The sequence below is a fragment of the Habropoda laboriosa genome, unplaced genomic scaffold (assembly GCF_001263275.1).
Source record: "Habropoda laboriosa isolate 0110345459 unplaced genomic scaffold, ASM126327v1 scaffold1329, whole genome shotgun sequence".
NCBI lineage: Eukaryota > Metazoa > Arthropoda > Insecta > Hymenoptera > Apidae > Habropoda > Habropoda laboriosa.
Window position 1 is genome coordinate 386,316 of NW_017101431.1, and position 14,704 is coordinate 401,019.

Genomic DNA, 14,704 nt, shown 5'->3' on the forward strand with positions numbered 1-14,704 from the left:
TTTGCATATGTTTGAAATAAATCATATGTTTGTGTTATAACGCGTTCGATTAAAAATTAACATACAACGCATTAATATCTCTTTAAATAATTACCGACCTTTGGTAATTACATTTGTGAGAATTTTTGTATAACTGCTGTTCGTATATTTCTAAGTCCCGACTTTGAATTATAATCATTTACGAAAAGTTGTTTCGAAGAATGTCATCTTTTACTTAGCTAATTTAAATTTAACGTTTTATATAAATAACAACAACCATTTTGTTTAGATACAATAAGATGTAAGTGAGAGATGCATAAACATTTAAAATGTTACGTTTTAGTTTACTTACGTTAATGTAACTTTCACTTTCAATCAGTCGAAGCAGTATAAAAAATGATATACTTTAATAAGTTTCATAACAAATACGAAAACATCTTTTGTAGTCAATCCTTCATTTTTCCAGTGTTTTGTAAGATACTGTAAGGTTAGAATCGTTAGTTTATTCGAATTGATAAAAGAATGTGTCATTTTTTTTTATATGTTAAATAGTTTTATATGCTTGGATATTCGTATTGACGGTGCACCATGATTCATTATATAATCAATATTTGTTATTTTGTTTTTAAGCAAACGTTTTCAAGTGTATATTAGAAGTTATCATGCTATTATAACGTACTTATCATAAATGCGTTAGCAGTTATATCGAAACTATTTTATGCAGCTTTTTCGTCCATAAAGTTTACGTACGAAACAAGTTTCAGCTGACTTTAAAATATCGAGTTAAAGTTGAAATCTAAATTTAGCTTGCAGTTTATTTAAAGCATTACGTATATTTTCTTAGAAGAGCAGCAAATTTTATTAAATTCACGAGAACGATACGCAAATGACAGGTTGGGGATAAATTGGAAAAAGAAAGAAACAATTCCAACAGACAAAGTTGTTTCATACTACGAAAATGCGTTTGTCCGTGACGAGCATACAATTAATCGGATAAAACCTAGGCAATACATTGGTCACATATAGACCAACGTCCTTGAATCTGGTGGTTTCTCACACAACGGTAAGACATGCCAGTAAACATGTTTCGTGATGTTCCGTTAACAAAAAGAGTTTTACGAAACGGCTGCCGACACATGAATCACGAAGATTGTAAGATGCAGGGCACACTACTAGATAATTGCGTCCCTGAATTATCCAACTTGTATGCGACGATGGTATGGCGCGTACCTCAGTACTCGCGCGTACGCAGAGGCCGTATATGGTAGTGGGCGGTAGAAGCGCGCCGATAGTGGTACGTAAGAACCAATGCGCGCGAGACGCATGCGCAAAACAAATGCTGCGCATGCGTCCAAACTCAGGAATCTACGGGTAGTTCGACGCGGCACATGCACGGGTGGTGCAGTAGAGCTGAGAATCCCGTAGTGCGTGTTTGTTTTTAATTTCGCGATCTACGATCTAACTTTTTAACCTTAACAGAGTCCAACTCGTGAGAGAGGCTGTATTCTCCCCTCTCTCTCTCTCTCTCTCTTTCTCTCTCTCTCTTTTTCTCTCTCTCCCAGTGTCTAATTCTCCTGCCTTTCCCTTCCTCTATCTCTTTTCCCTTTTTCTCCTTCCCTCCTCTTTCTTTCTTTCTTTCTCTTTCCCCCTTCTCTTTTCCTCTCCTTTCCTTCGCCATCTCCTTCTCTTCTTCCCCCTTGTCACCTTCGACTCTCCTCTCCTTTTCTCAGTTTCGCTCGCTCTCGCTCCCTCTCAGACTCGCTCTCGCAGTCCTCTCTGTTTCTGTCGCACCTACATACTTCTCTCCCCCTCCTCCTTATCCTCCTTTTCCTTCTCCTTCTCCTCCTTCTACTCCTTATACATAGTATACCAACTCCGCTATTTCTAAAAACGTAACGCAATCGTGGCGACGTATGCGAGGAGCGCGCCAGAGAAACCACGAGTGAGGAGGCGCGACGTACGAACAGCGAGTTGTATTTAATTACGGAGAAATTATTGTGCGAGAAAAATAAGAAAATAAAGTGATATAATAGTGAATAACGGGAAAATCTGCGTTAACGTTGTGCAAAACTAAACGTGAAGGGACTGCTGTTATTTTGGATCTTAATCGCAACGTCGTCTGTCTCTTACTCGTTTACGTTTAACGTTCACTTTTTCTTTCCGTCTCCCTCTTTGCAATACCTTTTTTTTTGTATATCTTTTTCTATTTTCGCGTGACCGCCATAGGAGTAATCAAGTAATAGCGATGTGTGATAATACTAACACGACGACGCAGAGTATAGCGGACTACCTGTCACAGTTACTAAAAGACCGAAAGCAGTTAGCTGCTTTCCCTAATGTCTTCATACATGTAGAGCGCCTACTAGACGAAGGTAAGCAACCATTAATCCACTAATATCTCCTGTACCTTCGGCAATGCATCATTTCACTTGCGACACGCCTTACTTTAATTTGCATGATTAACGCTCACAGCGATTCATACTTCGAGTTCGGTCTCTAAGCATGTTCTACATGCCCGCGAAACTTTCGCCATATTTTCCGAGATCTTACGGATTTCGCTACGGCAGTCGCGCAAGCGAAAAAAATGCGCAACGTCCAGGAACGTTGCTTGTGCCACGAGAGACCGGTTCTTGTTGCCTCGTAGTTTGCCATAATCGGCAACGGACTGCTCGCAAACATTGTATCTCGATCGTGTGTCACGTGTTACGCGTCCCGATCTACTCTTCGTGTCTCTTCGAGCCTGCCGTTCACTTTATTTTTCCAATTTTCTACGTCGGAGTGAGGAGAACAGGAAATTAACTTATTCAACGTAAGTCGACCAGAATAACTTACATTTTCATGTGACTTACGATTCACATAATCGATCGATTGCACTAATCTTGACACAATTCGATTTAGCTTGCTCGGCCAGCCCGGCCCAGAATCATCGCATGCCACTGAGGAAACAAGATATGAAATGAAAGGGAGGGGGGATTGTCAGTGAAAATGAAGTGCACCAAGTGTTTGAGAACAGTGTTGGAGAAATTTTTGTGATACATGTTTTAAACTTACATTTCACACATTCTTTTTGATATCATATACGTGTTTTCTTTTTTAATAATTTACTATACTCATGTCTACTGTTTCGAAGAACATTTTTTCACTGTCTATTTTTGGACAGTTCCTATATGTGCGTACGTACATGCTCACATTCAGTGTGCAGACTCGTGTAACGTTTACCGTGCTTCAAGTCTTCTTCTTGAAGAAAAAGTTTAATACTTAACATTTAATATGAAACCAAGAAATTCGATCGTTTATTATGCATTTTAAATATTTGGATTAATTTGATGGGTTAATTTGGAAATTAATCAAATACGTTCGGATTGAGGTAAATGGAGTAAATAATTGGAAAGTTAAAGGATGTTTGTGATGTAGGCGGTGTTGGTTGTAAAAAATTCGCAAAACGTTCGATATATCTCTAAGTCATCATTCGTACCCTTTGTTTACCAATGACATTATTAACTCTACTGTATCTTGTTAAACACTGTTTCATGATCTTGTCGCAGTTCATGTGAGCACGTTTCTATCTTTTCGGTCAGTTTGATTTTTATACAAAGATTAAAAAACAATATGCTTTAAAAATTTTTAAGTTATTGTAACAGTATTATTAAATAATGCATTATACTTTTGATTCTTTAAATAATAAAAATACAGATATGGTAAATTATAGAAACAAAAAGTGAACTAAAAGTAAATTGTTAAATGATAATATTTGTTTAATGAGTATTTACAAAATACTCGTTTTACAATAAATTCAAAAAGGTGTTTGTTGCAGCGCGTGGAATTTGTTTTAGTATTCCTACATGTTCTAATCATTACTCATGAGCATGACCTCAAATGAATCGATTTTAATGATCTAATACACAAGAATTTATGAAACGATTTTTCCATTGTGACTCAGTACTAAAATTATACTTAATCCAAGCGTTTTAGATTTCGGAAGGGCAAATATAAAGAGCATGTTGTTACTGTGGGAAAAGAAATTTTATATACTTACGGTTATAACACGTACACATCCAATTTTGTACTACAATTATATTGGGATTCTCGGTATTTGTACCAAACGATGATTGGTGTTCGCTAAAAGTAACTTTTCCTTTCCAGAATGCTAGTTACTTTTAATGGGTATAGTCCTTTCTACTATAAAAGACAAACTCTTCTAATCGAGCTACTCTATACTTAAGCCGTATTTGTCATAGTAGCTTCTGTTTGTGTTCGCAAATAACAGGTAACCACTTCACAGTACGTAACTTAGGTAGGGAAAAAGTTATTTTTCACAGTTAACCGCGTTACTTTAACAGCTATAATAAGTAAAATATATGTAGCATTTTGAACTTGTATATGAAAAATCAGGTGAAAGTTTATCTGTAATTTTTCAACTGTTTGAAAATAACATTGCTTAAAGTATATGTGCATTCGAGTTGTCTATACTGTTTCACAGGAAATGTGTCAAATGACGTTTACGACGAGAACCGGTTTTACGAAAGCTCTTGGACCTCGCATTCCTACGGGGATATAGTCCTGCTCATGCAAAGAAATTTACTTTATTATTTTTTCTCAGATTGATTTAATACGATATTTTTATTATGTAGCTGCAAAAATTAAATGCATTTTAAACATTACGTATATACATAAAGATATAAACGAAGAAACGTTAGAATACAACTCTGTGGAAAAAATGATTTCTCGTATGGTAACTAAACTAGTATTGACATACTAGAAAAAATATTCAAGATGGTTTATTCAATTTTACGTTTCTAATGTTTGTCAAGAATAAGCTTGGAAAAAGGGTATCGTTTTCGAAGTTTGATGACATCTGTAACATTTTAAACGCGCTACTGGCATATGGTTTGATGCAAGTATACTTGTACGGTGCTGGTGTATATAAAGCGTCTGGAAACCATAGCGTGGACCGCGCGCGCATCTAGTCTTCTCTCCTACGTTGGTAACCTTCCTTTTCAACGGAGATACAAACATATGGAAAAAACTGTAAACTGGTAAAAGAAGTCGGAGCATGTAATATGAAACGCGGTCCAAGAGAGATGGTGGAAATACGAAAGTATAAACATCGGGTGTACGATATGACTCGAACCTGGAACCTGTACACAATGTTGTTCATTCGTACTGCATGGTTCATGATGGCTCAACCGTATTGCAATCGTGTCCGAGAGATCTATTTCGAACACGACGTAGCAAGTTTTCTCGGTGACCTAGTGGCGTGAATAGAACTCGTTGTCAAGCGCGTCCTTTCGAAACTGTCTAGCGAAAACTTGGACAGACACGAGGTCTAGTTTTCTTCTGCTACTAGGTCGTTGTGCTTAATCATTTCAAATGGAAACGTATGAAATCACAGACATTCTGGAATATAATAGATTGATTAGTGTCATATCACACTTCGCTCAGTTCATATTTTCACTGAATCGAACAAATATCGTTATCTTATGCGCTAATAACATTTATATTGAACAGCACTTCTTACATGTAACTGAAATATTTTTATTAGGTATAAAAATGAATTCTTTCCGATTTTTGGGTACAATCGAAGTTTTATTTAAAAAGAATGTAAACAGATCAATTATCGAAATAATTTCCATTATTGTTGATGACTTTTTGCTATTTTTCTGGCAACTTGCGATTACCATCATGATGGAAACTCGATAGCTTCGAATCAATTGTGTGAATCCAGTTCTACACCTAATATTTAATATAAACATTAAAGTGTAATAATAATTTTTTTGCATTTCTAGTATTTATATCTGAAATTATTTTTCTAAAATCGTAACAAAAAATAATAAGGATACTATTATATTTTGCTATTTTAACCAATTTCTTTCTGTAAACATTAAGGTTAGGTTTTCAAGCGAATTTTTAGTATCTTCGGGATCATTAGTATTTAAATGCTGATCAATCGTACGAATGACTCACAATATTTTCCTATCCCTTTTGAAATTTGTCGTTGTGTAACCTTACGTGTTGTACATCACAGAAATTGCCAAATTATTCTGGTTTTCACGTGTTCATTTATATCGTTCTTTGGTAACTCTTCCTTTACAGTGTAATTTCTGCTTTGTACTTGACCTGGCCTGCTTACAAGTATTTAAAAGATTAAGAGGCGCGACCATTGATCGTTCATAATGAGATACAGATGCAAATACGAAATTGCTTATAGTTTCAATAAGAGCATCGAAAAAGGCATTGAAAATAAATTGATACAATTTTTTGTCGAACAAATGTATACCAGTATTCGAATTCTTCCCTCGTTTTCTCTGCTTACTATTTTATTTTTTTAAATTCTTTATCCACTTTTTCCTTCTGTTGCTTATGTGCATTTGTCTTTACTTGCACTAACAAATAATTACCTGTAAAACTGTTATTTTATGATAAAATAACATAAGAAATAATGCTCGAATTTTTAAGTGTCATATTTAACAATATTTTAAAATTCGATTTTCGAATAAATGTTTTCTAACCTCAAATGGTTCATTTCATTCTTTGTCACAGTAATAACGAAAATACTATATAGATTTCAAATTTATAATTAATGGCCACATGTTATTTTTCTTGCGTGAAAATATGGGAACGATTCAAAATTTAGTTGTTTGCTGCTCTGAATAAGTGGACTAAACGAAAACATAATCTGTTCCAAAATCTGAATCATACATGCGTTCAACACCGAGGTGTGTCATAGTTTGTTGGTCGCTTCCCAAACTTAGGTGGTAAAGATATATGATAATGGAAAATATTACCCGCTTCAAATCTAACGAATACGTAAACATGTCTTACGGGCACACGACGGTGTGTATTGTCTATTAGTAGGAAGGAAGAAATCGACGAAGAGGAAACGATGACTTCCTTGAAAGTAGAGGATCGCGTGTTTATACTTCGTTTTGCTTTGGTATTCTCACAATCGGTATCTTGAATGGCTACTACTCGTGTTTCATAGCCATCACTAGAGTACGAGGCAGTCGGTCGGAGACTTCTTTCCTGGTTGTTTCTTTTAACATTGTCTAAGTAGCAAGGCGACAGCAGCAATAGCGGCAGCAGTGGCGGCAAAGGCGGTAGCGGCCGCATTCCATCTTTCCTCTTTGTTCCTCTTCGCTTCTTTTCCTTTTACTTTAGCGAAGAGGTTATACATGCCCGTTAGTGATCGCCAACGATATCGCACGTACAGTTTACATAAATACCTAACGAAGCAGAAAAACTTTATCAATATTTTTACAATAATATGTGTCATTTTCAATCTGTGATTGAATTTTAATTCTTAATTATTGTTAATCTCGCTGGATTTCTTAAGTACTTGAAATTTCCAAGTGTAACACCCGATTTACCGGTTAAATGAATTTTATCTGATTCGATAACTATTTTATAATGTGAAGATTTCAAGTGTACCACGCGCTTAATATCAACAGTACGTAAGATCGTAATCGTCTGATAGCAACATTCGTGATAAGCTCGCGATAACGAAAACTGTTGTAAGTCGAGTATCAAATCACGAATGGTGTACCGGTATGATACATCACATGGTGATTAGTGTAAAATTTTATTAAAAAAAAGAAGAAGAACAAGTATTTCTGATATCGTATATCACACTCTAGATTAACGTATTAAGTTGGATTTTAATATTGTTAGAAAAGAGATTTACATTAACATTAAAAAAATGCGAGTAAAATTTTTCAAAAATATTGATTAACCTAATTTAAATGTAAAATATGCATTAAAATGTTTTTTCCAAAATATCGATTATGTTATAGCATATCATGCAAAAATTATTTAATAAAAAGATTAATAAGGTTATTGAATCCTGGATTTATCGATTAAATTAGATGGAAGTTAAAATTTATGCGCCAATAATTGAAAGTCAAGAGAAAAGGCATAGGAAATTAGGATATATGTATATTAAATCAGAAACATCGTCTTTCAGTTGTATGATGAAAATAGTTTTTTTACTTAAATGAATGTATTCTTTGAAAACAATTTTTACTATGCGGGAATATATAACATAAATACTTCAAATTTAATCATTAATTATGTCTAAATTGTGTAATTAAGTATATAAATACATAGCGTCAAATACTAATAAGTAATTATTTAGTTGAAAGGACAAATAATTTGTTGGCAATTAAAATACGTCTATTATTGACATGTAATTTCAAAAAATTGGTAAATTACTATGAATGGCAGAATAATATTAGAAAATTTTGAAACAGATCTTGTTACACTATGAAATATAAATGAAATATTTTGTACGAGAATAAATCATTGATCATATACAATAACTAATATGTGTAAATTATTAAACGATTATCTACATAATAATTATTAAAATAGTTGTTAATAATTTTATAATGTTATTCTCAACATATTTTTAAACGCTAAGTGTAACCTAACGTATAACTTTATATACTGTAGGTACTTTTATATTGGTTTCTTACTTTTTGTTATTTCAAAATGTGAAATCACCAGTATAGTTTTCTTTTACGCACGTAAGCTTACACTTCCAAATATTGTCTAATTCTTTACGGTAGCCGTTGCACTAGCTAAGACGTTTCTCTGTTTCTAAATAAGGAAATGCCTACGCGCCCCCACTTTTGCGGTCCTTGTCCGTGGTTGACGCTGTCGTCGTTTTCGACTATGCCGCGCAGGCCACTGTGTATATATGCGCGCACGCACCCATATACAGGGTGTTCCATAAACGTCTCGTATGCGTATACAAGGTGATTCTTGAAACTGACGTAAGAAGTGAATCTTTTCTAAGCGAAAATGGAGGAAAATGATAGAGTGGAAATAAATAATTTAACAGAGCCAACATTCCTGTGATAAAATTGTTTCGTCAAATTTAATAATGTATGTACATAGCGGCAGTATGCAATCACATTATTTTTTTTTTTAATGAAAGTATATAATTTTCTTTACATAAATCATCCCTTTAGACATTTGGAAGTTTTTTAACATTTTTGCGAGATATTGTATATTTTTTGCTATTATTTAAACATTATCTATTTCTTTGCATTGAATTTGTTCGATTTTTGAAATGGATATAACGTAACAGAGAAACGTAAATTTCAGTCAGTTAATAAATAGATTTACATTGAGTGACCTAACCTATTCTGTTTTGTATTCGTAGTTTTATTTTTGTCAGGTTTGTTAATATGAATTAAATTTAATGACTTTTATAAGTAATGAAAAAGTTGATGTATTTACTGTACTTGTAAAATGCAACAAAATTGTACAAAAGGCTTCTTTTATTAAACTAAGAAAAGATTCCGTAAAATCGGTAATAGACAATAATGAAGTTACTATACAAGTCTTGGCATATGTATGTAGAATTTGAGTCTATTACATCAGTACAGTAGATTGCAAGCAAATGGAACATTAGTCAGAGTTCTGTTTGCCAAACTTAAAAGCATATAATTGCCACCCCTATCATTATTACAGAAACTACTTTATCATGGTAGTGTGTAGACTAAATTAAACTATTCAAATTTACTCTTTATTATTTTATACTATTTTCGTTCAGAAAACAGTTATACATATTTTGTCCCTGCTTTCTTAGGATCACCCTGTATGTAGGTTCCTCCATTTCCTATCTTATGTTAGTTTCAGTTTTCTTAAATAAACAACGATCTATATTGAACGTATACTTGTAATCCTACAAACGTTTTATTTTGTAATTTGGTATACTTTTACATTATCTTTATTTAAATATAGAACTTTAGAAACTGTGAGAACTAAATTCATATGAAATGTAAAAAAAAAATGAGAAGACAATCAAATGTTTATATTGCTATAGTACCTATATCATACCGACTTCCTAGTTAAAATTTTGGTTTAAAAATTAAACTTTACCTATAATTTAATAGGATTTTGAAACTATATAATGTAATTCAATTTAGTTATGAAAATCGAGAAAAGAGCATTAACATTTTAATAAATTTTAACTTAAACATAACCTCTATGCAGGATATTTCTATTTTCTTCTGCTCTCTGGGAGCATGACGTACAAGTAAAGATGAGAAAAACAAAATTTTGTTACACTACTATAAATAAATATTGATCACACTATAAAGCAGATTGTTAAATTTAAAGCATGAGAAGTCAGTGTTTACTATATCCGTATTCACATGATGTTTATATTGAAATTATTTCAATGATGCCATTAACATTAATGTCATAATAAATGATGATTTAGCAATGTTTAATTTCTTATTTCAAAATGTCATTCTCATACGTTTATATAAGCTTAACATTGCTGTAATATAAAATTTATTGCATGATATATGTATGTACTTGATTTATACAAATCATTTCTGTATTGAAAATCTTTTGTGTTTATGTGCTTCAAGGTTGACAAATTTCTTGGATATTCCACGTTGTGTGCAATATTTGCTTATAACTTTGTAACAGAATGTTTGTAGTTTATGCTTCCGCAGTTTTTCGAGAAGAACTAAAACACCCTGATTTTTACAAGGTTTACACGCTATTGTTTAAGTAATAATTGCAGAAACGCATTCTTTGTTTAACAGTTCACATGTAAAATGATTCTCAGAACTACGTATGTATTTAAAACTGCTGTGTATTAAAACTCAAATATTTCGACATAACAATGTGAAAGTTTGAAATGAATGACACAACAGATAACTGCATAGTAATACATAATATTTGATAACATTCAGTAGTGATCATGAATTATTTCTGCCATAGAAAAAGTGCTCTTCCTCATATTTATCCGCGTCAAATCTGTTGGTGCAACTGTAACAAAAAAAAAATTCGAGAGATACAGAGTACGTTTCAAAATCTATCAAATTGATTAAATTTATTTAACGTACAGTATTAAAAATATGAAATGAAGTGGGAGGTGTACGTGAATTCGATTCTTTTTTTTAACGGGTCATAAAACTCTGCGATGGTTTCGTAGAATATAGAAATGTTTTATATTATTCTAGATAATAAATTAATAAATAGAACAATTGTATGCGTACATAATGAATGTTCCAATAATCGAAGTAAGCAAAAGAAGGAGAAAATTGCAATTTGTACAGTATAGTTTTCAGTTGCGTTATCGATGCCAGAAGCATCTGTAACGTTAAAAAAGAAAATTAATAAAACGATGAAAAATCGAAAATTTAAGTAAGAGAAAAAACACCATGAAACCCTTAACGGTGGCCCTTGGGAACTCATAGGGGCCGATGACCGGATTGACCTGCAGTTCGCTTCATGCCGCATGGCATCCACCAACGGGCTCGTGCCACTTCGGCTTCGTTCCATTCTCGTCATTCTCTGTCTCTCTTCGCCCCTGTTATTTTGCTCGCTCTTTCCTTCACTTGTTCGTTTGCTCGCTCGTGCGAATTTGCTCTTTAACCCTCTTCTTCCTTTTCTCGAACAGATCTTTGCTGCGTTTTTGTCTGCAGAATAAAGAATCTTACGCTTTTCGACTATACCACGTATTATCATATTTGAATGTTTCTTCGTTTAAATTTCAATTCTTCCCTCGTTCTTCTACCCTTGTTCCACTCCCACGATTTTCTTTCTCCGTCATTCTCAAGCATTTTTTTACTCTTTCCTTCTCTTTCTCACATTATCTCTCTCTCTCTCTTTCTCTTCCTCCCACCCTTCCACTCTATCCATATTCTCCTTGGTCTCCACCATCTCTTTCCCCCTCCAGTGGATTCGACTCTTTTACTTTAAGCTTCGAAAAGTAGGTAGGGTGAAAGGAATTCTCAACTGTCTCCGTTTCCAACCGGCACTCTTCGCTCTTCTCTTCGTCATTCTTTCTGCTTGCCTTGAGTTGGGTGTGCACTCACACACGTTTGCTTGGGTCATTATACCAAACCGTATATTCCCGTACTGTGCTCGGCCTTAGTCGGTCAGCTTTGCTTTGGGTTAAGACGAAGCAGGTTCAACATTTACAGTTCGAGCTTCAGGACGCCAGCGTGATTCTGTTAGCTTATTATCTATTGTTTTCGTTTCAGTCTTATTTGTCGAATTGAATGTTGAACAAGAATAGAGCGTAATACTTTTCGCTTTATTATCTCGCTTTTAAAAATAATGACAACAGTATGTTAGGAATTGTGATTGTAAAAGCATTTTTTATATTCTCTTATAATTTAGCAGGAAAAAATTTGATTTTAAAAGAGCAATTAAAGTAACCAAATATAAATACATATACACAGCACTGTATATATGTATTATGGTTATATTATCTATTGAAGATTTATGTTTCTTTTAAAAACCCGATTTTAATGTCTACTAAAGAAGTATCTCTTTTAATTGTACCCTTTTTGAATATTTATACTCTCTTGTCTTTTGAATAAACATGTACGTATAGTTTAAAATGTAAAAGGATTGATTTCTCTTTACACTTGCTTACTATGTGCTAATTAATGAAAGTGGACTAGGTGCTTTTAAAATTTGACTGTTTGTATAGAATGTAGCATTTTAATGACATGATACTAGGAAAATAGTAATTCAGTAATATATTATACAATACTGTTCAATTGAAGTTTTTTGTTAGCGTGTACGTACGTATATATGCAGAAGTTTTAAAAAATACATACAAAAGTTTAAAATAATTTATACACAACATTCACTTAAAAGATTATAATTATCCTACATCTTTTTTGTGAATATAGACTGTTAATTGATAGTAAATACAAATAAAATTTTTGTATGTTTTCATAACTAACAATTTAAAAGATGAAAGTTAGAGAATAAAAACTATCAGTAGGCTTAATGCTTTAAATGCATCTGTACCATATGGAAATTTAATAATTGAGGAATTAGAAAATAGTAGATTGCATTTGTTATTATCTTGAGCAAGTTACAATTATTAAATGCATTTAAGATCAACTTGCTTGTATCTAATAAATCCACATTATGTTTTATTAAAATTTTAAATAAAGTTATTTCTTAAGAATATTAATAAATATTGTGAAATTCATTAAAGATTATTCCAATTATTTGTAATGTTAATAGTTAATAGTTAACAGTAATAAGATCTATTATGTTTCCATGCTAGATCTTTTAGAATAAACATGTTATTGGAAAATGCAATTATCTAAGAAGAAAATTGCCAAAAACAGTTTTTTTTTTACGTATTTAATTTAGTTCATTAAATATATAATAACAACATAGATTTTTGTATTCTTTTACACATAAGATTAACGCTACAGTAGCAAAGTAGGTAATGCAGTATTCTAGAAAAGTTTGTTTACTTTCTGCTATGAATGAAAATGTGACATTTAAAAAGGTTTAAGTAAATATTGAATTTCCTATCAAATCAAATATTTATTTTCTTATCTAATTCCATCTTATCGATGTAATTATGTAATACGAGTAATCTAAATCGAAATCTTCATTTTACATAGTAAATACAAATGTCTACAAATGAATATCTACATACAAATGTAGAAATCAAATAAACTAAATATGATTTTTGAATTTTTTCATTGTTTTTAACACTAATTTTTTTATAGTTTTAACATTTCTATTTCTGAATAATATTTCATTCTTACCTCTTTCTTATTGTTTGATAGTTTTCAATAATCAAGAATATTTTCTTACTCAAACTATCACTATTACTATATTTATATTTTGTAAAAGACTAAATATAATTAAATTATTTTTTTGTTTAAATTAAGATACATTAAATTTATTGTTGTTTTATTTAAATTTTAACGTTAGTTTGAGTTAAGCTATTTTTGAAATTTTATAAAAATAATAGCAACCAATAATAATTTTGAAAATAAAATGAAAGGTTCATAAGACAAATAAGATGCAATTTTCTTAAATATATTAACATATATTTTACAGTAAACTTTTACTTGTATACTTCTTTTCAAAGGTGATAATTAACTTTTCCAAGACAATTTGCAATATAAATGTCACATGTGACATAAATCTGTAAATTATGATTTATTTATATCGTTTATGTATATTATCGTAATTGGTCATATGAGATATTAAACGAACGGATTAATACAAGATATATATTAGAATAACGTAAACTACAACTACACTATCTGATTATGTAATTATAGTGACTCAATAGATGAAACGTATCGTTGAAATATATTACCTGTAAAGTTACTAATAGGTACGGCAAATAGAAATTAATAATAAATTAATGAATAATTGTCAATATCTTAATAACAGAATACTCAGAATAGTATTTATTTTTTCTATAAATTACAGTTATCCACAGTGCAAAATTTTACGTAAAAGCGTATTTGAACATTGAACACATATTTGAATAATAACATGCAACTATTCAGAACTGAATTAACACTTTTATTTTTCTGAAAGAAGAGTAGCAGTAAAAAAGTTTTTCCTTTTAAAAACTATCGTATCCCCAGTTGGTAAACTTGACTAAACAAAATACCAACGACAGTTCTCTACTTTTTCACCAATTAAGAATGATATAACATTATTATCTTTTAAGTCATTTTTTTTTAACAATACTTATAATTGCTTGTTTAAAAAGTTCTAAAATAATTCTAAGTAATTTTCTACAATTTCTTATGAAGTTGAAAATAAGAAATTTGTCTATATTTTTCTATTTGGTATATTTCTGCTATATTCTACTGCAATATGAGAATTAAAATGTTGTTTTAATCGGAACAAATTATACAGATTCTAAAATATTCATAACAGATGAAAGAATTTGGTAAAAAAAGATTGCGGAATACTT

General features: G+C 31.7%; 1 protein-coding gene across 3 annotated transcripts in view; it reads left to right on the forward strand.

Moving 5' to 3' along the window:
• The first annotated feature begins 1,689 nt into the window (after positions 1 to 1,689).
• LOC108578177 (protein held out wings) overlaps positions 1,690 to 14,704 on the forward strand; it is a 48,443-nt gene continuing 35,428 nt past the window's right edge. For all 3 annotated transcript variants that reach the window (XM_017941458.1, XM_017941459.1, XM_017941460.1), the window contains exon 1: positions 1,690 to 2,351. In XM_017941458.1, the coding sequence (XP_017796947.1) occupies positions 2,225 to 2,351 (127 nt within the window). In that variant the 5' untranslated portion in view covers positions 1,690 to 2,224. The remainder of the gene's footprint in view (positions 2,352 to 14,704) is intronic.